The 24570-nt window shown below is 43.5% G+C and overlaps 1 protein-coding gene across 4 annotated transcripts in view; it reads right to left on the bottom strand.

Moving 5' to 3' along the window:
- The window catches only part of TBP (TATA-box binding protein), a 336509-nt gene that overhangs the window by 207915 nt on the left and 104024 nt on the right, over positions 1-24570 (bottom strand). For all 4 annotated transcript variants that reach the window (XM_085612033.1, XM_085612031.1, XM_085612032.1 and 1 more), the window contains one exon: positions 18288-18613. In XM_085612033.1, coding sequence (XP_085468159.1) covers positions 18288-18613 — 326 coding nt within the window. The remainder of the gene's footprint in view (positions 1-18287; positions 18614-24570) is intronic.

Below are 24570 nucleotides of genomic sequence, written 5' to 3'. Positions count from 1 at the left end.
TCGTGCAAGATCTGAGAAAAGTTAATCAAATTGTGGTGGCATGTTGTCCTATTGTGCCAAATCCATCAGTGATTCTGTATCAAATTCCACATGATGCCGAGTGGTATACAGTGATTGATTTGTGTCATGCGTTCTTTTCAATTCCATTGCATCATGACAGCCAGCCGATTTTTGCATTTAGGTTTGGCCAGCGTATCTTAGCATGGTGTCGTATCCCACAGGGGTATACGGAGAGTCCTTCGATATTCAATCAGTTATTGAAAAGATCGTTGGAAAGTCTGATCATGCCTGAGAGTTCAGTGCTAGTACAATATATTGATGACCTATTGGTGGCATCAAAGACACGTGAAGCTTGTGAAGTGGATACCATAGCTTTACTGAATCATCTGGCAGATGGAGGGTTAAAGGTATCTCCAGCCAAATTGCAATTTTGCAAGAAAGAGGTGCATTATCTTGGACATAATATTGAAAAAGGTTTGAGAAAAGTGACTACTGATAGGATCAGAATAATCAGAGAAATGAAAGCTCCAAAGACCCAGAGAGAAGTGAGAATGTTCCTGGGTATGGTGGGATATTGTCGTCAGTGGATAATTAATTTTTCCCTGATAGCAAAGCCACTGATTAAACTGACAAAAAGTGAAATGACAGATCCATTGGATTTGGATGCAGAACAATTGGCAGCGTTTGAAGAGCTTAAAAGTAAAATGTGTGAGGCTCCAGCTTTGGGTATGCCTGACTATGAGAAAGAATTTGAGCTGTACTGCAGTGAAAGAAATGGATGTGCACTTTCAGTGTTAATCCAGAAACATGGACAATTGAGAAGGCCTATTGCGTATTTCTCATCAACACTTGACCCTGTAGCTGTGGGTTTACCAGGTTGTCTGAAATCTGTGGCTGCAACATGCAGGAGCCTGGAACAGAGTGAGGGAATCATAATGGGATATCCTGTAAGGGTATTCGTACCTCACAATGTGGCAATTCTTTTGACAAGAAGCAGAACTCAGTACATAGTCGATTGACCAAATATGAAAAAGTGATTCTGGGAGCATCAAATGTGACTCTTGAAAGATGTGTAAATGTGAATCCAGCGACACTTTTGCCAGACATTGAAAATGTGGGTGTGAAAATGGAAGATGATCATGATTGTTTGGATGTGCTCGAGTACTGTACAAAACCAAGACCAGACATAAGGGATATTCCCTTACCTGAGAATGATCATGTGTTGTTTGTGGATGGATCATGTTTGAGAAATGATGATTGTGTGCTATGTGCAGCATATGCGGTGTGTAAAGTTTCAGAGGTCATGGAAGCGTCACCATTGAAAGGAGTGAAATCTGCGCAAGTTGCTGAATTAATAGCATTGACAAAAGCTTGCGAAATTGGGAAAGATTTGAGGACGACTGTGTTGACTGATAGTCAGTATGGATTTGGAGTGGTGCATGATTTTGGCCAACTTTGGCTACAAAGAGGTTTCTTGACATCGAGTGGAACTCCAATAAAGAATGCTGAAATGATTGGTAAATTGCTTGAGGCGATACAGCTGCCTAAGGAGTTAGCAGTTGTAAAGTGTGCTGCCCATGGTCAGGGGGAGGATTTCATAACGATTGGAAACAGGTACGCCAATGATGTTGCGCAGTACTGTGCCAAGACGAATCAGTCCATTAATAGGGACAGAGAAGGGGAAATGTCTTTTCTTTCTGTGATGTTTACTAATGTCCTAGAGACCTGGGATGAAGTAAAGCAGTTACAAGATGAGGCAGGAGAAGAAGAGAAACAAGATTGGATTAAGGCAGGATGTGCTCCAAGAGAAACAGACCATGTTTGGGTCTACAGAGATGGCAGACCAGTGATGCCTAACTCCATCTTGTCGTCAATGGCAAGGATGTATCATGGCCAGGGACATTTGGGGAGAGACGCGATGGTTAGGTCGTTTAAACAAACCTGGTACAATGCAAAGTTCAGGACAATTGCAGAAAGTATCTGTCAGAGGTGTTTAGTTTGTCAGCAATTTAACACTGGGAAAAAGACAGTGGTGAGTCTGGGAACAATAGGCAGAGAAGGAGGTCCTTTTACAAGAATGCAGATTGATTTCATTGAGATGCCCCAAGTGAACAGACTGAGATATGTTCTAGTGGTAGTCTGTTTGTTTTCAAGGTGGGTGGAAGCTTACCCGACTAGAAGAAATGATGGATTAACAGTGGCAAAGTTACTGTTGAGGGAGTTGATTCCTAGGTATGGGTTTCCAGTAACAGTTGAGTCTGATAGAGGTAGACATTTTCAAAATGAGCTCATGGGTTTGATTTGTGAAGCATTGAAAATACAGCAGAAGCTACATTGTGCATACCGACCAGAGGCTTCTGGTGTGGTTGAGCAGATTAATGGCACGATCAAGAATAGGATTGGAAAAATGTGCTTAGCCACTGGCATGAAATGGCCAGATGTTTTGCCTCTAGTTCTGATGACAATGAGATCTACTCCAGATAGAACTACTGGTTTGAGCCCGCATGAGATAATCATGGGACGTGCAATGCGCCATGCATTCGTGCCTGTCAATAAGTTGGTGACAATAACTGATGACATGATTTTGGATTACTGTAAAGGCCTGGCTGACGCAGTTCATTCTGTGTTTCACCAGGTTGGAGAAGAAGCTACCACACTTGAGAAGAAGCAAGCCCATGATCTGAGTCCAGGAGACTGGGTGAGGATTAAAGGTGCACAGAAGAAGAAATTGCTTGATTCCAAGGTGGGGAAGGCCGAGACAAGTTATTCTGACTACGACGACTGCAGTAAAGTGTGCTGGAGTGAAGCACTGGGTACATGCAAGTCATACTCTGAGAGTTCCAAACCCAAAAGAAGGGACTGGTAAAGAGTATTTTGAAGAGTCAGATTCCAGTGATGGTGAAGATACTGAAGATACGGAATCAGTGAGAAAAGAAGCAGAGAGAGCTTCAAGAGAATCACTGCGAGTATCAGAGAGAAGATCAAATTCTGTAAGAGAGCCTGAAGTTTCAAACAGCAGCGAAGGAAAAAGAAAAGAAAAGAGAAATCACACAGAGACTACTCCTGAATCGGAAGAGGAGGAGATTGAAGAACCACTTGAGATTATACTTGAAGAAGTAGGGTCAGAAAAAGATAGAGAGGGACAGATTGCGGAAGACCCCCGAGGAGGTGTAGGGAACATTCTTGATGAGTCAGGTGAAGGGACAAGTAGACAGCAAGAAGATTGCGTGTCGGAGACCCGAGGAGGGACAGGAGTAGGGAAGTCTCAAACAGTGGTGAAAAAATCTGTGGAGAAGAAGAAAGCTGCTGGAAAACGGAAACAAGAGGCACTTGAAACAGATGATGAGCATGAACAAACAGAGGGTCGAGTTCTGAGAAAGAGAACTTGGATTGAAGAAAGAAGTAATAAAGAAATAAAGCCAAAGAAGGTGTTAAGAGGAGATCGTTGGCCTAACAACAGAGTTAAGAGGCTGAGATAGAGTAATAAGAGCAAATTCATCAAAAGCTGAACAAGTGAATGAAGTTTCGAGTCAAAGTTCAAAAGCTGAAGGAGAAGAATTAAAGGAGTCAAACAAACCAGTGGAAATAAAAAGAGTAAGAAGACCCAACCAAAAGTACAGATCACCGGAATGGTCTTATGTGGCACTGTCTGAAGGAGGAAAAGTAGAAGCAGTGACTCGAGATAATCCGGAAGTGGTCTTGAGAGAAGTGGTTGAGGAAGATACTGGTGAAATTCTGAAAGTACTCTTGACTGACATTGGAGAAGAGTCGAGTACTGAGGATTTTAATGTTGGAGATCTGATACAATTTGATGTTGAAGAAATTGAAGTGAAGAATGACAAGTATCCAAACTGAGTGAAAGAAGGATTCACTTGAAACAAGTGAACGAAGAGATCATTTGGATAAACTGAAAGCTGAAGAATTGCTGAAGAATTGAAGAAGTTCAAATAGTAGTGGAGTAGTAGAGGCTAAACTAAAATGGCTAACAGAGGATAATAGAAATAGATGTGCCTTCTTTAAGAGGTGGTGTAGGATGTGCTGCTGTTGTACTGGATTATTAATGCTTCTATGGGGTGTTTTAGTTTTATTAGTTACTTTTAGAGTAGAGTTTGGAATGCATATAGAAAATGTGACAAATGTAGAGAAGAATTCACAAAAAGTAGTTCCAATTAGAATTAGTAATGCTTACACACACAAAGATAGGTCAATTAATAACTTTTCTAGTAATGTTTTTTCTAAACTGTTATATGAATATGTGAAGACAATGGAAGTGAGGGATTGCTATGTCTGTATGCAATTACCTGCATCCGTTTCAGAGGGTGTTACTTATCACCATTTACCAGCTACATATGGTATTTCTTGTAGTATTTTAAGTAGTGTTTTTTATTTGTTAGGGAAAGTAGATTATAAGATGTCTAACAGAGATAGTATTTTTGGGCACTTGCCAATGAACAAAGACCTGAATCCAGCTAAAGAAGCTAACACTTTTGGTGAGATTTTTATTGAAGAAAAAGGATTAACATTAGATTACATTTTTAAGAATAATTTAACTTGTAGTTTGAAAGAAGAGGAGAAAGCTTTCCTGGATATGGTAGAAGAAAGGAGATTGAACATGCATGAGAAAGCAGGGAAATATAAAGTGAGTGAGACAATTTGGGACATTGAGTTGGGAAAAGAGTTGAAGAATGGGGCTAGTCCAACTTTAGCTCTAGATGCACCACAGAAGGGTAAACTTTGTATTACAAGAAGGAAATCCCAATATGATACATATTTTGTGGGGACTAGTGAGTGCCATGATACATACTTCATTGCGACAGGTTGGGGTTTCAGAGGTGGAGAAGATACAATTTTTCCAGGAGTGTATTATGTTTGTGGGAACAAGGCTTATTACAAGTTGCCTGACCATTGGTATGGCACATGTTATGTGGGCCTGGTTTTCCTAAAATTTTTCATACAGATAAAATAAGAGATGTAGAAGATATTAACTTATTAACACGTTTTAAGAGAGAAACTTGGTCTGAAATAGTGGGTGATATTTTTGGGGTTTTGATTCCAGCAGTGGGAATTTCTTTAAATGCTTATGGAATTCGGAAACTGTCCACAGTGGTTGATCGCTTATCGACAAATACCGCAGGAGGGTTTCTTTTGGTGAATACGGAATTAAGTGCCGTACGTGCCATGTCTATGCAAAATCGACTTGCCCTTGATATTCTATTGGCCAAGGAGGGTGGAGTTTGTGGAATATTGAAAGTTCAACATTGTTGCACTTACATTCCTGACGAAAGTAAAGACCTGAAGGTCTATATCAGAAATATTACTGATTTGCATGAAGAATTAGTACCACTTGAAGCTGGGAATTTGTGGACTAAAATAGCTAATAAGATGATAGCTGTTAAGGATTTTATTGCAAAGATAGGTAGTACTATTATAGGTAGAATATTGTTTCCCTTGTCTTGTATAATTGTGGCTTTATTAATAATAAGATTGGTGTGTGTGTGTTGTAAAAACAGGGGAGGGAGGAAGAAATTGAATAAGGAAAAGAAAAACAAAAGGTTGAAGAGAGAACCTCAAGAAATTGAGCTGGAAGAATTGAGGGAGAGTGTTTATTTAGAGACAAAAAGAGATGATGAAAGAGTGACTGGTGTTTAATGTTGTGTATAGGGGAAAAGACATTTCTGATTTCTCCTAAAATGGGACTAAATTTTCACTAATTTTTTTTTTTGGGTTTATTTGGTGATAAAATCACCAAAGGGGGGGATTGCTGGAGCAGAGTTTTCATTTAGAAAATTCAGGGGCTTTTGAAGCTCTAGTATGTCTATGCGTTTTATTAATTATTAATAAATAACAATTAATTATTTGTCTTGTGCAAGTGTGTTTTTAGTAATCAATCCGTTTGTTTTAACATAAGAGAAAGTTACACGAGGGTTAGCATGCGTGTGCTGTTTCTGTTTTCTAAAAAATAACGTGCAAGTTTTCATGTTTAAACGTTGCTGTGTGCTGTTTATTTTGAGCACAAAACGCTGTCTGAATTAATGCTTTTTATGTCGCAAGAGCTAGATAAATGCATACACATAAGGGTATTAGTGGGGTTAACACTGTTTAATCATTATGCTGTAGTAACGTTGTTTTATTTCTTTTAATTGAGATGGTCTATGTGGCCTATGGAGGCCTAGTCCATGATGGCTGATTTTGTGAGCCTGGCCTAGAGTGAATATGTGAAAACTGAGACGAGGGAGACCCCTGCTGGAAATGGTCTTGAAGCTAACTGACCATGGTCCATGTTGAGAAACTTTCCATGAGGACAGCAGCAGTTTTTGGGAGTTCTCCAAGAGAAGTGAAAGTGTCCTTGGCAATCTTGAAAAACAAAGGAGCCTTAGAGGGAAACTCTGAACTGTGGCTCGATAGCCGAGGAGAAGCCGGATTAATGTGATACATGTTTTATTTTCTTGGTTCCTGTTCCGTAGTCTTCGCTATGTGTATTTTTCCTGAGCGGAGGTTCACAAATGTTGCAATGTTGCATCCTTTCCTTCTCGCTCTGCTCAGTGATTCAGTGTATATTGCAAACTTTGTGTGTTTCCATTGTAATTTTTACTATAAAAACTGTTAGCTTAGAGAGGGTTCTCCCCACCCTTTTGCCACTTGCCATTTTGCCTTTGCCGCGTGAATCTGCGTTGCTGAGGATCGATGCTGAGGACTTCGTCTTGAGAGACTTTACCGAGAGACTTGTCCTGACCCGTTCTGACACTTAGTTAGAATAGGTAACTATGAGAAATGATTTATTCTGATTGATTTACTTTGACTAATTTTAGATAAAGCAATATAATTTAAAACATGGTGTTGAATTTTCTTTCTTGTCAATTATTGGGTTTATATTTTTGATCATTATTGTACATGTTGTGTAGATTATGTTATTGATTAGGACAGTCACAAAACCAGATCTGATCGACCTGATATCGATGCAGGGTGTTTAGGTGTTTTCTTTCCACAGGTTTATTGCTGGTAGAGTATTTGAGCGAATGTTAGTGAAATGGGCCCTAGCGTATGATGAATGTATGTGCGTGTAACTGTGTGATTACTCTATCCGTGGTAGTGGGCATATTTTAGATACCCTGATCCCTATCACTTGCATGCACAAACAGATAGATGGTTATGCCTGCAGTCCCTTGCTGGTCACCGAGACCCAATGGTAAACCATTCATAACACTAGGCCATTGCACGCCCTGAGTGAACTAACCCCAGCTGCTTTGCAACACTACCACTGGCCACCTAGGACTGAGTGTTAACCCCCCCCCCTCTGCTCTGCCCACCCCCACTTTAAGGATTGCTTGCGTCTCCTGCCTGCACGATGCCCCCCAGCTGGGGCTTCCTCAGGATGCACCCACCACCCTGCATGTAACGCACTCTTACACCCAGTGCAGACCCCAGTGTTCTCTTTGCAAGGTTTATTCTTTGTTTCTGGTCATACATGCTGTTCATGTGTTTGCTGTTACCACTACCCCGAGGGGTATATTTGGCAGAGGTGTCATCTCATTGTGAAGGTTTTTAAACGTCACACTTGATAACATGCTACTATGCATGGATCTTGTGGATTATGTGCAAAAACCTTATAAACACATTTTATAAAAAAGACCAGGAATACGTTACTCTTTAAACAAGCATTTGCAATGCAATAGGTCTCGCATTTGTGAGAGTTAGAGCCATTGGCATTGTAAGTGACTATGCTTTTTAGGTCGAGCCTAGAGCAGCGCATTGCTCGGCATGCTTTGATAGCCTAGCGCTTGCGTTTACGCGCGCACCCGCCAGCGTTCACCATCCGAGGCGCCATCTGGACCGCGATATCACACACCCACACACAAACACAGACACAACCCCCCCCCCCCCCCCCCCCGCTTCGCGGCGCACGTCATTACCAGCTTGTTTTTAACAAATAAATTTAGCGCGCGGCAGCGAGGGCAGGCTGCATTCTCGTCTCACGTTACTTGTTGTTTAGAGTTTTTCATCCTGTGAAACAACGCCTTATTTTTTGCCTACATAGGGCCCTTTACATGGCTTGGTAAGGTTCCATGGCTGTGCGAGTGGGCTTTCAGGCCCGTTGCTTCCGTTTCTCCCTACAGAACGTGTTTACCTATTTGTTTGCACAGGCTTACTGTTGACAATACCAATACTTTGGGTCAGCCATTATTTACTATTGGTTTGCTACTTATTCAATTGCTTTCCTTACCCATGTGTTTTTCGCGCTCCTGGATCACAGCTTACTTATCATCCTTTTGACTAGATGGCTTGCATCTTTCTGCTGCTTACTTCAGGAACTAACTTTTTCTTTTAGCACACGCTGCAAGTGCATGAGTTTTCTTGTTCTAACGCTAGTGTACTGCTTCCCAACTGAAATCCTCATCCTTCACTTCTTCGTGTTCATCCATTACTTCTTTCCCCCCCGATTCCACTTGGTTAGGTCTAGGTTGTTTTTCATTTTTACACCCAACCAGCTCCTCCGGTGCTTCGCTGCCCCGTTTTTTCCACAGTCCTTACACTCTTTTTAAAAAAAAAACAAAAAAACAGACTGCTGCAAATTCCTGCCAGCCCACTCCTTTCATCAAATAAGACATCCGCCATTGGAACTTACAGCACTAGAATAATAAAATGTTTAAAAAAAAAATAATAATGGCTGTTACACAACACTGACCGCTGTAGAAATGTGATGCATAAATTAACACGTGTAAAGACGCATGCAAGGTTTTTTTAAATTGCCAATGCCGTTCAGCATCAACAATAACTATTTCTGTGATTTGAAAAATTACTTATTTTCCACAGGACACTGTTTGGTCACCTAGTTGCATATCAGTGTTTGTCAGTAAGTAGTGGGGCACCGCTGTTCTTTTTGTATTCTGGAAATAAATTCACCATTGGTTTGCCTAACGGAAGACAGAAAGAGTAATCTGCTGTGGCAAGTGGTCATAGCAGGCCTAGTGATTGAGAGTTGTGCCTGCATTTGGTTGCCCTATCGGAGTGGTTAACTTTTACCCTGGCTTTCTGAACGGGCCCATCATTTGTTTCAAGATAAATCTGTTCATGGGTTTGCGAGGGTGAAAATACCTCCTACTGTTTGCTTGTTACAAACCTATTCTTTAAACTGCATGTCTGGGATCCCTGGAATGATAGGGGATTTCCTGTTCTTCTACATGGATGTGCAGTCCATGTGATGACCTTTGACTCCTCATGATTACGTGCAACGTCTTATGAGCTGGAGTAAGAAGAGTTTGTATCTGCTTGTGAGCCTCAGATCAGATCGAAAGAGTACCTGCATTAGTGTTGTGTGAGACTGTTTCAGATATGGGTGGAAAAGAAACTCATTGTAAGAGAAGGTGCTTAGTTTCAAGATTTTAAAGGGCAGCAATGTATATGCAGCTTGCTGAAGCCGGTGATCCTTGCAGAGGGTTGAATGCATATCGGTAGGCCTTTGGAGGGCAGTGTTTTAGGTATTGTGTAACCGGATGTTGTTTTTTGTCAGTGATATTTCAGGTTCTTACGCTTTTCTGGGTACTTTGGTTAGGCTGTTAAATGTATTCTGCATTTTTGTTGTCTTTGAGGCATCACATACACTGCTCTTTCGTGTGCAAGTATGTATTCTACAGGAGGGAAGGGGTTCTCTGTCCATGAGATCATATCAGAGTGTGATCTGAATGCATGGGGGGATGGCTGTAAGTGTAAGCTGGAGATAGATGCTGGGGGCAGAAGCTGGTTGTCTTGCTGTTGACATGTACATGTATTGTCATGTCCTAAGAGAAACGAAATTAAGGGGGCCAACCAGAGAAGAGAAAACCACAGTTCTCTTTACACTGTTCTGCATTTCTAACACTCATCAACAATAGGCGTTCCATAATGTTGCTTTGCTTTATGATGCTTTAGATACATATTGGAGCATCATTCACCAGATGGCCCCTGCAAAATGTCCGCAACCTCTTTGCCTACTTGTCATTACAAAAATACGAGAAAAAAAATAAGCACTACACCACCATGGAAGCAAGGCATGCATATGTGGGGTACTATAAATCATTCTCACTGAAAAACCAGCAGGGCTCTCCCAATCGACCTATTCACTTTGTCAATGCTGTGCAGCATCAGGAACAAGCTAAATTTTTTTGCAGATGCTGTGCAGTATTGGGGGAACACGAATAAAAAAAATAATTTCAGCAGAATGACATAGCTACTGTCTCAATGCCTACAGTTGCATAATTATAATTGTGCACATATGCACTCAGTATTTCCTTTTATTTGCTGATCGAAGATGGTGAACGCCACATGGATTGGTTTACAATTTAAAACAAGCATTGAAAATGCAATAGGTCTCGCCTTTAGTTAAAGCCATTTGCTTTCCTAATGGTATTGTATAGCAAAGCAAATGGCTTTAACTTAATGAAAGGCGCGGCCTATTGCATTTTTAATGCACATTATAAATGAATCACTTATGGACTGTTCCCATTATACTAAGCGTTGTTTCTACATGGTTACTTTATTAGGATGTGCATTCATGCCCACCCTATAGGCGTTTCCTTATTAATCTTCTTTAACGCAGTGAACAATTTAGGCACAGTCCCTGGAATTATGGGTCATGGGAAGCCAAAGTGTAACGTTTTTTAAATTTTATGTGTGCTCCGAAATAGATTTGAAATCGATGTGGTCTCTTCTTTTTGCATGGTTATGATTTATCATGTAATTGCTTTTTTTTTTTTTTTATTTGCTTCTTTGGTTTGCATTTATTTATTTATATATGTGTGCCTGACAAAGGCTCCTGTTGTGCTCTACAAATGCTATCGCGAAACGTATCTATAGCGCCACCTATATCAGCATGTGTGCATTTCCATGTTATATGGGCATTTATGATGGCTGGGATTTGCCATTTGTGGCACGTTGTAGTGCATTGTGCATAATTCTTTCCTGGTTGTTTTCATGCAGGGCAGTGTTGGTGTTTGGAGGTTTGTGCATTGCAGTTTCTTGATGACAATGGTTTAGTTTTTCTAGTTGGGTTGCGGCTGGATGTTGTCATGTTTGCCTGATCATTCCCAGAATTGAACAGTTTGATGTATTTCAGAAAGTGTGTCTGTAAATGTGTCAGTGCGCTGAACTCATTGGCTCCTCATTGAGGAGATGCTGTGCTCCTGGGAATTAAGTCCCTTTCTTGTTCAATGAAGATAGATTCTTATTAATTTTCTAAGTTTTGAAGTTTTGGCCGATTTTATTTTTCTGATTACATGTTTCTCCAAAATTTGCACAATGTTTATTTTTAAAGTCCTTGGTCCTAAAACATATGCTTTTGAGTATTCTAGTGTTGACCACAAAACATTTTTCCCCTTTTGATATTTTACAGTCGCCAGTATTTTTGGTTTTGAAAATAATAAATTCTCTTTTCACATTAGGCTCATGTGTACTGTATAAGAACTTTTCCAATTCCTTTGAATTAAAATGTTGGGTGAATAATGATGGGTGTGTGTGTGTGTGTGGGGGGGGGGGGGGGGTTGAAATTGAAAAAGATTTTGCTGTGACTTACTTTTGTAGCATTTCTGAATTCTAGGAGTAAGACAGCAATTCATGAGTCATCCATAGTACTACACAAGTTAGTCTTATTGACTCATTAACCAGTGTTAATAAATCAATTTCCAAGTATTTAATGTAGCAAGATTTACTTACCAAGTCAATGTGGCAAGGTAATTTTTGACCATGGTGAAGATGCACTTATATACATCTTTATAATGCTTTAAACAGTGCAGAGCAAGTTGCCTCTCTACATGCATACTAAACAAGTATTGGCATAGCCAATAGGTCTCGCCTTTGGAACCTTATAATTATTTAGTTATGCAGTACAATATCCTTGGTGCAACATCAACGGTTGCATGGCTAAACACTTATAAAGGTCCCAAAGGCAAGACCTATTGGCTATGCCAATGGTGGTTACGAATGAGTTTTGGTTGGAATGTAGTGGATGTATGTGACATGGAATTTTGTGCGTTGCATTGGAATTGTTCGTTGGGGAATTGTGTGGGGTGGAATTGTATGGTGGGTTGTGTATTTGTGTAATGGAATTATGTGGTATGGTGAATAGATAGGGGCGACACCCGCGCAGAATAGTTTGAAAGGAAGCTAGAGAGGGATAGGTAGTTTGTTTAGAAAGTGGTGCATGCACCAGATACAGAGGAGTAGAAAGTGCGTGAGAAAGAATGGGAGAGCAGGGTACAGATGCATAAAGAGGTAGTGCTTATGTACACAGAAAACACCCTAAGAAGAGGAGGATAGCATGGGTTTGAGGGGCACAAACCTTGAAAATGCACAAGAAAGGAAATGTGCTTGAAGACATTAGGTAAATTATATGAGAGAGGCAGAAACAGTGTGTCAGACAGCGAGAGAGAGGTGAGAGTACGAGAGAGAGAGGGACGAGTTGGAGGAGCACGGTGGGGAGCAGTGCACAGAGTGAGAAGGTACAGCAAGGAAGCATTTGTAAGCAGCAAGTAGAGAGAGGAGACAGATTGTGAGGGAGGGATTAGATGGGACAGTGAGACAGTTAGATGAGAGGGGTAGTGGGAGTGTGAGGGAGAGATGAGTGGCAGTGGTGTGTGGAAAAGAGAGACAGGTTTGTGGAACAGCAGGAGATAGATGTGTTGACCCACACATTGATCTGTCAGACCAGCACATTGGGTACTGCCTGAACGCACTATAGGGAAGTTCGGCTTTGCAGAGAAGTAATGAAACCTCTCTGGCTGCATGGGGTTTACTAGAGGTGCATAAGATGAGCAGGCAGAGACTCAGTGTGGGGTAAGTTTCGATGAGAAGACTGCATGCAAGGTCCTTTGTATAGGCCAATTATTACGCAAACAAGACATTTTAGCAGTAATTACTTCTTTACCTCTACCCCTGCTAGAATCTCGTAGGGAAACACGACAGTCCCTTGCCGTTTCCACAGACCCTGTCATTCTGTACTGGGGCTGAAAATTAGGGTATTTCCTTATTTACAGCACCACCTTTAATCCAGGCAGCAGCACAGAAAATTACATAACAGGAAGTGTGCCACTGGAATCTGTATCACTGGAAGTTGTTTCACAAGAATAGCCAAATTACCGATATTGTTTTGTAAATTGTTACAAGCAGATTACGAGGCACACTATAAAGATATTTTTCTATTTATTATTGCTAAAATAAATCTAGAAATGGAACCATGTATCTTTTTTTAAACGCAGGAAGCCATAATTGAAACACAAACATGGTACATTTTTATTTTGTGAATTTTTTTTTGGTTCATGTGAAAGCATTCACGAAAGTGAAAGCACACATCTTGCAATTTGGGAGGGGGGGGGGGGGGGGGGTCACTTCCTGTGAATGAATACTACTGCTGTAAGATAAAAGTAATGAAAGGAGATGAGTGAAAATTGGGAGAAGAGGGACATGGCAGAGAAAGACAGAGTTAGAGGGGTCAATATATAGAGAATTGGTCACTAGAAGGAAAGAAAGACAGACAGAGGAGTGTATCCGGGCCTGGGCATCTCGCTATGTAATTATTGCCATGGAAGGGGTGGGGTGAGATCCCAACAAAGAGACATTAATATGGTGCATATGTCATGTCCTGACATACATCATATAGGACGGTATCTGTAACATACTTTACTGAAATGACCCCGTTTGCAGAAGTGGTTTACAGCACAGATTTTGTTATAGGAGGACTACAATTGTAATAAAAACACGGAAACGAAGCCTTCTGAGTTACTAGTTTGTGTGTTTTACATACCTATTAAACTGTTGGTACTAAATAGAAGCAACCATAGTTTAAAAGGTGTAAACATGAAAATGCAATAAACCAAACATGCAAAGGTTCGGGACGAAGCATGCAGCTTCTTTGATATACTAAATAAAGAGAGACTGGCATTTTGATCAACTAGAAGAAACTCGTTAGATACAGTAAAGTGCATGTGAAAGAAAATCAGGAAAGGGTGCCGCAACTGGTAGCCTTTTAAAATCTCTCAAAACCGGCATGAATACAATAAAGCATTTCTAGGTACAGTTTATGCTACAATGTATAAAACAAAAACCCTAAATTAAATGGTTAATTTTTTTTTTTTTTTTTTTTTTTTTTTTTTTTTAAGAGCCGACGGTGAGGGGGGTGAATAATGGCTTCGATAAATAGATAGCCGTCCTTTACTGTCAGATCATATTCTAATGAAATTGCAAAAGAGAAAATACACTAGCTAAGACTATGAAAATAGTTAGTTTGCGCTACTAACCTTAGTACACCGATAAGAAGCATTTAGCAATGCAGGCACATAGGAATGCGTTGGCAAAGAGGGCAGGGGGAACAGGAGGGGGGGGGGGGGGTCGAAGAAATCGTACATGCATCTTCCAGGCAACACAACAGCGCAGTGAAAAAATAATTAAGGCTAACCCGCTACGTTGCGGCAAAAGCACAATTAGAGCAGAAATGCTGCAGTCACAAAATCTCAATTCCAGAGGCCCTACGTATAGGGACAGTACAGACTTGCCCAGTATTTAGGGAACTGCAGAGAAAATGGATGCTTAACTGAGGGAACCGGGGGTGAAGAATGTAATATATGGCGGCAAATCTATTGGACACATGTACACTAAACCACCATTTTACAGCATACACCACTAACATACAAGGTATAGCAGAATATATCGCAAGTGACAATATTTCATTAAAAAAAATAACCTTTGTTTTAAAAACGGTCATAAAAAATTCCTTAACGCAAAACTACCATACCCACCCAATTTATTTTGCCAGCATCCAATATATTCAGCCAAAACTGTTTTCAGTCAGTAGACGTCTGCTCGTTATTTGAACTCTTTAAACCGGGTAAACGGAGCATTTGAAAAACGCAAGTGCATTTTCTGGCCTAGCAGTAATGCCACATTATCTCTGCTATATTACCACAACAAAAAGGTTAAGCACATCGTGATATTCACCAAGCGGCCGAGAGAAGTAGTGTTTGTCTGCTAAAAAGGACGCATCTATCGACAGTAAGCAAAATAGGAAACAATTAATTACCACAATAGGACCGATGACAGGCAAGGAGTTATCAGGCCTTCACTAGACACATAACAGATATATTTTCGGCATTGCGCTCCATTTAGTAGTAGAAAATATACAGTTCACTAGAAAACAATGACTAACGTGGTAAGTGAATGCCCATTGTTTCATTAAGCTGGGAATCCGGCCCCAATCTGCAGGGCCCAATGCAAACTGACTTCGTTATTGTTTCCTGCACGCAGTCACAAGACCCTCAAACAAGAGCCACTCCAAGAGCAACAAGCTTTCGGAGAGAGGTTAGGATGAAGAATCATCAAAAGTAAACAAACCTTTGGCCGCCGTCTGTTATGGCTGCAGGGGCTCTCGGCGCTACCTACGTCTAGGAAACACACCAGCAAGGTCACGAAAGGGAAAGCGGTCATGCCGAACTACTGACAATAGGCGCAGGGGCGCCACTGCTAAAGTTAAAGCACAGCATTTAGCCACTTTTGTGAAAAAAGACAATTTCAAAAGTTGATTTATGCAGCGCCATGTGGCGTATTGAAAAAAATTATATTTAATGTTAAAAGCACTATTTGCAGTGCTTTATAAAAAATAAAGCATTAATATGGCAGGGAGGGCTAACAAAAAGTGTGCGATGGTCAATTAAAGAAAGGCGGGAGCTGGATAAACGAGTGGTGCGCGGCCATGCCACAGCGAGCCATGTGGTTTCAATTATCGAGCCTGTGTCTGGGCAGATAATTGAAACCACATGGCAGCGGTGCGCGTAATAGACACCAATAGGCCATGGGCGGAGCAATGCGCCCGCCTTTAGCCAATTGCGTGCTGTCTTTGATAAAAAGACACAGGCAAAGCCCAATAGTGTGGGCCAAAAGGAAAAGCACATGCATGAGCGTGTGCGATTCCTTGGTCCGTTTTCAAATCCCCTACATGAGGTCTCTCGCTGCGCGAGCACTGCTGCGCACTGCAAGGCTAGGCACGAGACTTAAAAATTCAAGAAACTAAGAAAACTTAATGGGGTGCTACTTCACTGAAAAAAGTGGATCCCTCAAAGAGGGACAGAGAACTAGGCAGCTATTTAGCAAACATGGCAATGGGTAGATTACAGATAACTCACAGGCTTATCTTTCCAGTATCACCGTCTACAGATAAACAGGGGAGCTAGTTACTAAAGAATCCAGCCTGAGCACAAGATAAAGAGATCACGAAGCAGAATACTATCCTTTCAGAAATAAATGGATTTCTCTACTCAATTGTTCAACTGACAAAATTTATTTTAAAGTATGTAAAAACATTTATAAGGCAAAAATGCACGCATTGCCCCTTTATCCTGCTAATTGTTTTCCCCATTGCCATCAAGCTTGTTTCAAACATTTTGACTTTAACGGAGTGAGACGGGTACTCCTTGTTTTCCTCTCCTCCAAACACTTTTAGAACCCCCTTTGCGGCCACAGCCATTTATTTCCCTTTCCTTAAAGGGCCCCTTGTGTTCCTACTTCAAACATTACCTGTAAGTTTGCATTGTCCTAGTTTTGGACACAGCCCATTCTGCTCATTTTCCTCTGATCAACCCCAAACCACCTCACACTGCAGGTCTTTAAAAAGTACACCACACTTTCCACAACACTTTTTTTTTTTGTTTTTACTTTTGAAGCTGGCAATCCCACAAGCCTTTTCTCTCCCATTTGTCCTTTTCTCCACCATGCCCGCTTACCTCAGATCTCGTCACCAATTGCTCTCCATCCACCCTCAATTTTCTTTGCCTATGTGGTATCGCTTTATCACTACTTCCTAACCCACTGTGCTGATTTAGCCCTAATGAAGTTGCATACTTTTTTTCATTTTATGAATAATGTCTTTCTCGTCCAGCATAGTAATTTTGTTGAACTGCAACTATTTCTTCAATTTCACTAGGGCAGTTGAACCAAGGCATCTTTTTTCACTAACAATTTTGTCCGATTCACGTCGGACCAGAGTTGAGATGGTCTATGCAGTCCGTAATCTGGGAATAAAATTTGACCCTTCTCTGAGCTTTAAACAACAAGCAAATGCCGTGGCAGGGATCTGCTTCGGCATAATAAAGGGACTTAGGACATTTTTCGATCTGATCCCTTTTGCAGCAAGGAAGACGGTGGCGGTTGCCCTTATCACGTCCCGCATTGACTACTGTAATAGTATATATGCGGGAACAAATAGGACAGTATGCCATAAACTGCAAATTGTACAACATGCAGCGGCCAGATTAGTGTTGGGCTGGAAAAGAAGGACCTCAGCTTCAACAGCTCTGAACATACTGCATTGGCTGCCAATACACAAAAGGGTGTTGTTTAAAATCCCGCTAATTACCTATAGAGCATTTAACAAAACAGGACCTAAATACATTGAAAACATGTTCCAACACTATGCCCCTGTACGATGTCTGAGATCTCAAAATGAGAATCTTCTCACTATCCCTAAGTTCAGACTTAAAACCAAAGGAGGCAAGTCCCTGGCAGTTTTGGGATCCAAAGCCTGGAACTCTCTGCCGTCCTCCCTTCGGCAAATTTCCACAGAAATTTCTTTCAGAAGCACCCTCAAAACCTGGATCTATACGTTATCTGACACAAAATGTAAAAATCTGATATAACACTTCATCTCCGAAACATCATAAGAATCTTTTCATCAGATCCTGTCTCGTACTCAGAAGCGCAAAGATGCTCCATGGAGTGCAACCAGCGCTATACAAAACCGAATTACATTACATTACATTACAGAGATTCAAACCAGAGAACAGACTGCTACACGGGTAACAATGTAGAGATAACTTTCAAATCCATAAACTGATTGAAATGAACAAATATACAGCTTTACACAGTGCCCCCAGCATTTGCTATAGCTGCGCTATCTTGGCAGCATGTTAAAACCCGAAGAGGAGAATGTTTGGTGCATTATATTTGTTCCCTATAAAACACTTAGAATTTGCCGATTACCTGAATGCTCCAAACCAATAACTTATAAAAATTAATTTACGAAGTTAAAAAGCTTAACATTCTTCTGGCAGGATTGTTCATTGCTTGGGCCGATACCTCTGGACTACAGGGGACGGCATCATATGTGTCTGTTGGCAAATAAATAAAGTTTTCAAAAAAAAAAAAAAGCTTAACATTCTTCACGGACAAAAGAAAAACATGTCCACTATGAGAAGTTTGTTTTCACCACTTTGTTAATTTTCAATCACATGTTATGCCGAGCCGTACAAATAAAATTTACTAAAAGGACTTACTGTAGCTGCGGTACAATCCCAGAGCTCTCGGATGCAGGGGTTGCCGGGGTTATTGGCGTCATGGGTGTCATTGGTGAGGGGTAAAGCGGTGTGGTCCCTGGTAAGGGGGCTGTAGTAGTAAGAGCCTGTGAATGGAAAAGTTGTGGCGTTTGACCCGTGAGTCCTTGTGTTACTTGCTGTGATGTTGACTGCTGTACTTGCTGCTGTTGCCTCTGCTGCTCTTCCAGTAAGGACAGGCTGTTGGTACTTTGAACAGGTTGTGGAGTCAATCCAGTACCGTAGGGCATCATCGGACTGAAAATTGGGATTCCAGGAGTCATGGCACCCTGAAAATGACAGCAAAAAATAAATACATGAATAAGCAACAATAAAAATAATATTAGTACAATTATAAAACATTTTGGCAGAAATTGTTATGCACACCTTAACACTGCTTAACGGACAGCCAACCATTGTGGCCCACTGAAATAGGGCAAGGTAAATTATTATTTTAAGCCAACTGGAGTCCTGTGTGGATACCCAGCTAGTAGACGGAATAATTGCTTATTTTAGTGTCTTTAGAGGTGCACCCATTTCTGTAAGGTGGTTTCTTAAAAGTAACCTATTGATTATTCAATGATTTAATTGCTCGATTCCAACGATTAACAATTCTTTTAAATAGCATCATTTTTTTTACTTCATAGACACATGGATTTTGGAGACCAACAACATATTCTGAGGCTGCGAGACCAAGAGTAAGCATGTGAAGGGAAACATTTCCAACAGTTCAGTGAATGTTTTGGGGTGCTCAACGCGGTTGTCATTTCCAAATAATTACGCAGGGCATGAATACGCTTGAATACGGCCCCTAGCTACACCAGGTTATTTACAGAGGACTTGGAATTAAATGAGATGTTGAATAATCTGCACTGGTGCAATTTAACAAGTTACTTACATTCGGTAACAATACATCTATAGTTCTGGATTCCTTACCTTAGAATTCTCCCCTGGCGTCAGACTGGTTCCAGAGATTTTTTCTTTAGCAGTACCCCTGCAAGTCGGTAGGTGGTGTCAGTCGGCTCTGCGTCTGTCGTTGGAGTCGTGGTCGCCGGAATTACGTTGTAGTGTCTACTCAGACACCGCCCCTGTACGCGGATGTCAGTTCTTTACACGATATTCCACGCCAGAAGAGCAGAGCCATGCAAGACACTGACCACGGGTGCACATAACTAGGGCCCTGAAAGGGGGTCCCTTACTTTAGAAGTCAGTTCAAAGAACAGGGAGGATATGTTGGGCGGCAAGGAATCTACAACTAATATGTCTCTTACAGATAGATCGTTACCGAAGGCAAGTAACTTGTTCATCTGAAAGAGACTATTAGTTATAGATTTCTTACCTTAGAATAGATACCCCAGCAAAACCAACCCGGGAGGTGGGTCTGCAAACCAGGTTCACAAGAGAAAGTCCTGGAGAACTGAAATGCCAAAGAAGCCGTCTCTCCGGACTGGACTATACAGACACTAATGTTTAGTGAACCTGTGCAGTGATGCCCACGTGGCTGCCTGGCAGATGTCACTGAGGGGGACTCCACATCCCAAAGCAGTAGTGGTTGCCGTCGCCCTGGTGGAATGGGTGTGTAGTCCTACAGGAAGCTCCTTTTTTGCCAAGGAATAACCGATTTTATTGCAAAGGACGACCCATCGAGAGATGGTCCGTTTTTTGCACGGCTTGACCTTTCTTGGCGCCCACATAGCCAACAAAGAGTTGATCGTCCACCCGGAATTGTTTTGTGCAATCCAGATTAAATGATAACGCACGTTATGGATCCAGATGGTGGAGTCTCTCCTCTTCCTTGGAAGGATGCAGGGGCGGGAAGAAAGTGGGCAAAGTGATGGTCTGTCCGATGTGGAAGAGGTAACCACTTTGGTCAGAAAAGAAGGACGAGTTCAAAGGACAACCATGTCTGGATGGACAGCAACGAAAGGAGGTTTAGAAGATAGAGGCTGCAGCTCATCCCTGCAAGCAGAGGATGGCAACCAGAAAAGCAGTTTTTACAGTCAAGAGTCTCAGAGGACAATTATGTAGTGGCTCGAAAGGAGCGCATATAAGGTATGTTAAGACAAGATTCAAGTCCCACTGGGGCATTACGAAAGTATAGGAGGAAAAAGGTGAGTAATGCCCTTAACAAACCTATTTATAATAGGGGACTTGAAAAGATCAGGTTGATCAGGAAGGCGAAGAAAGCGCCAAAATGTCAGAAAGATAGCCTTTAAGAGTGCCCAGAGCAGACCCCTGCTGAGCCAAAGAAAGAATGAAGAGAAGAACTTCTGAAAGAGAGGCAAAAACGGGATCCACATCCTTTACTGCGCACCATGCCACAAAATTGTTCGATCTACAGGCGTATACTGTTTTAGTAGAGAGACGCCTGGCTGCCAAGATGACATTACAGACTTTGGGAGGAAGGTCAAAAGCTGTGAAATGTCACGCTTAATCTCCACGCAAGGAGGTAGAGGCTAGACAGGTGCGGGTGGAAGATCATCCCCTGCTGCTGCGACAGAAGATCCTCCCGAAGAGGCAGTCTGATCGGAGTATCGATGGCCATGTTCAGGAGCTTGGGATACCAGACTCTTCCTGCCCAGTCCGGAGCCACAAGAATGACTTGGGCCCGATCGCGCTTGATCTTCTTCAGCACTCTGGGCACAAGTGGTATAGGCGGAAAGGCGTATAGAAGATTGCAATTCCAATCACAACGAAAAATGTCGCTGAGCGAGTACCGCCTTGGAAACTCCAACATGCAGAACTGCTAACATTGCGCGTTCTCTTCAGTGGGGTTAAGATCTGACCAAGGCTCTCCTCACTGCTGAATGAGACCTTGCACAACCTCCAAGTGTAGACGCCATTCGCTATCCATCATGCACCAGCAGCTGAGTTAGTCCGCCCTGGCGTTCAGAGAACCTGCCAGGTGTTGAACCACCATGGACATGACCCGATGTTCCAGCCACGACCAAAGAGCCTCTTGACATAGGGTCCACGACCCCACCCCGCCCAGTTTGTTACAGTACCACATGGCAGTGGTGTTGTCCGTGAACACCTGCACTACTCAACCTCTCACAGAAGGAAGGAATGCCTTCAGTGAGACTCATCGCCCAGATCTCCAGAAGGTGGATGGGGAGCCCGGACTCTGCCTGAGACGAGAGTCCACTGATCTTCGCCTCTCCATTGTGGCCGCCCCATCCTAGTAGTGACGCATCTGTCACCACTGTGGTCTCTGGTTGGGGAAGGGAGAGGGTTCTGCCGTTGACCCAATCCTAGTCCGTTAGCCACAACTGCAATTGGTGTGCAGTGCACTCCGAGATCTGGACGAGAAAACAAAAGACACAAAATTGATGGACGGAATGCAGAACAAATCAAAACATTCACCCCCAGTCAAGAGATCTGGGTCCAGGGAGGACCTGGCCTGGCAGTTCGGTCTGTTCCCATGGGGCACAGGGGCAAGACTGATTTGCATATGGCTGGGTCCAAACTGGGGTGGCCGAGTGGGCAAAAGAACGATGGATTTAACCCAGATCTTTTGACTGGGGGAAAATGTTTGCATCGTAAGCATTCCGTCCATCATTTGTTTGCTGTAACATTTTTCGCCCTAAGTGGGATTGGTATGCCCAGACGTGGGTCCCTTGCTCACTTTGCCACTGGATTCAAGCTAGCCTGGCTGAAGAAGGGTAACATACCCTGAAACCGGTCCCAGGATGCTTGTTTCCGGTCCAGGGAGGACCTGGCCTGGCAGTTCGGTCTGGACTGTTCCCATGGGGCACAGGGTCAAGACTGATTTGCATATGGCTGGGTCAACTGGGGTGGCAGAGTGGGCAAAAGAACAATGGATTTAACCCAGATCTTTTGACTGGGGGAGAATGTTTGCATGGTCAGCATTCCGTCCATCATTTGTTTGCTGTAACACTCCGAGTTCTGGAGGCAATCGGAAAGATTCCCCTGGTGCTGTGCCCACTGAAACTTCAGGTCCCACTGTACAGCCTGCATTTGCCAACTGGCATGATCCACTAGCAGGATGCAGGAGGCCATGAGGCCCAGCAGCCAGAGGGTCATTCTCACCAAAATCCAGGATTGAGGCTGAAACATCGGTATCCTAGCCCGAAAATCCCTGAAGCGCTGCTCGGGAGCATAAGCCCGAAAATGTGCTATATCCAGAACTGCTCCGATGAAAAGGAGCTTCTGAGAGGAAATCAGGTGTGACTTTGGCACGTTGATAGTGAACCCCAGCCAGAGCAGGAGGTCCGCCGTAGTCTGGAGGTGGGAGATAACAGCCTGGGGTGAGACCGCCTTCAACAGTCGTCAAGATAGGGGGAAGTTTGGGACCCCCTGATCTGCGCAGATGAGCTGCGACCACCACCATCGCCTTTGTGAACACCCAAGGGGCGCTGGTAAGGCCAAAGGGGAGCATGGCAAACTGAAAATGCTCATGGCATACCGTGAACTGTAGGTAAGGCCTGTGGGCTGGCAGGACGGGGATGTGGAAATAAGCATCCTACAAGTCCAATGCTACCATCCAGGGTCGAGGGAAGACAGGACATGAGCTAATGTCAACATTTTGAACTTTTCCTTCCGGAGTAAGCGGTTGACGTCCCGGAGATCCAAGATAGGACACAGGCCTTTGTCTATCTTAGGGACCATGAAATAGTGAGAACAACAACTACAACCTACTTCCGGCACAGGGACTCGCTTGATAGATCACTCGGCCAAGAGAGCTGTAACTTCCTGACGGAGAAGGCCCAAGTGATCCTCTGACATGCGATGAAGTGTTGGTGGCATGGATGAGGGGGTGGGGGTATTTATTTTTTTGAATGGGAGGGAGTAGCCCCTTCTGACTATCTGCAAAACCCATCTGTCCGACATTATGTTATGACAGTGGGGGGGAGATGGTGAATCCTGCTGCGGGGTTGGTGGACGGACCCGTCCTCTGGCTCCACGATGCTGGGTCCCACATCCCTGGCTGCGAAGAGACTAGGTGGCTTGCGCTGCACTGTGGTTGTGTGTGGAACGTGGCGGGGCACCTCTTCCATGGCCACAAAAGGGCCGAAAGGCAGACTGCATAGGGCGAGAAGTCGCTGCGAGGCCCAAGGACCTGGCCGTAGCCCTAGAGTCCTTGAAGCGCTTGAGTGCGTTGTCTGCCTTGCCGCTAAACCAGGCGACGGCTATCAAAAGGGCATGTTCAAAAGGGCATGTTCAAAAGGGTAGATTGGACATCCCCAGAGAAGCCAGAGGGTTTTAGCCAAGCGTAGCATCTCCGAGCTACTGACGCGGAAATCGTCCTACGCAGCGAGTCGGCGGTGTCTAGCCCACACCAGATGGTGAACTTCGCTGTGTCTCAGCCCCCGGCAATAGCGTGGGTGAGCACGGCCCATGCCTTCTCCGGGCACTGTGGCAGCACTTACACACATTCTCTGTGGGACATAGTTGCGCAACAGCCCAAGAGACATTCGGTGTTCACCGACCGCAGTCCTAAGCTGGCGGATGAAAATATCTTCTTCCCAAAATGGACAGCTTCTTAGATTCCCCATCTTGAGGAGCTGTAGGTAAATCGCTTCCTTTAGAAGATGAGGCTCAGACCACCAAGCTCTCGGGGGGTAGGGAGTTGGGAGAGGAAAGTGGGTCACCCAGTGCCGGGAGGTGGGATCGGGTGATCATCCTATCCACAGGAGCCTTGGACCAAGGACCCAGAAGGACGACAGTGAGAGCCTCATTGAAAGGCAACAAGGGCTCAGAAGAGGCTGCTGCCGGCTGAAGCACCTCAGTCAGGAGGTTAGTCCTAACAGTCACCTTAGGAAGCTCGAGGCCCAAGGCCTCAGCCGCCCTGAGCAACACCACATCATAGGAAGCTCCCTCCTCTGTAGCCACGGTAGGGGGAGAAAGCATGCCAAGGTCTGGAGTAGTATACAGGCCACAGTGATCACCCAACTCCTCGCCAGTCTGGCTCTTCAAGCTAGTCAACCAGAGGGTCAACAGACCCCTCCCAGTCCTCCTCACCCTTCTCTGGCCGCCACTCAGGGCGATAAGGAACACCAGGGTAGAACAGTGGTACAAAAGTACCCTCCGGCGCTGGTACCGGCCTCAACAGACGCCAGTCCGGTTCCGTGTCCAAGTCGAGGGGGAGGGCAGGGTCAACACCGGCCAGGGACACAACCGGCGTCGGAGGTGGCAGAGGCGTCAGAGGAATCTGTGCCAGGGGAGATGTGGTGAGGTCAACCAGCACTGATCCGGATCCAGGCCTGGATGCTTGGGGGCCCTGCAG

The sequence above is a fragment of the Triturus cristatus genome, chromosome 6, assembly GCF_964204655.1.
Source record: "Triturus cristatus chromosome 6, aTriCri1.1, whole genome shotgun sequence".
NCBI lineage: Eukaryota > Metazoa > Chordata > Amphibia > Caudata > Salamandridae > Triturus > Triturus cristatus.
This window is presented reverse-complemented; position numbering and strand designations above follow the sequence as displayed.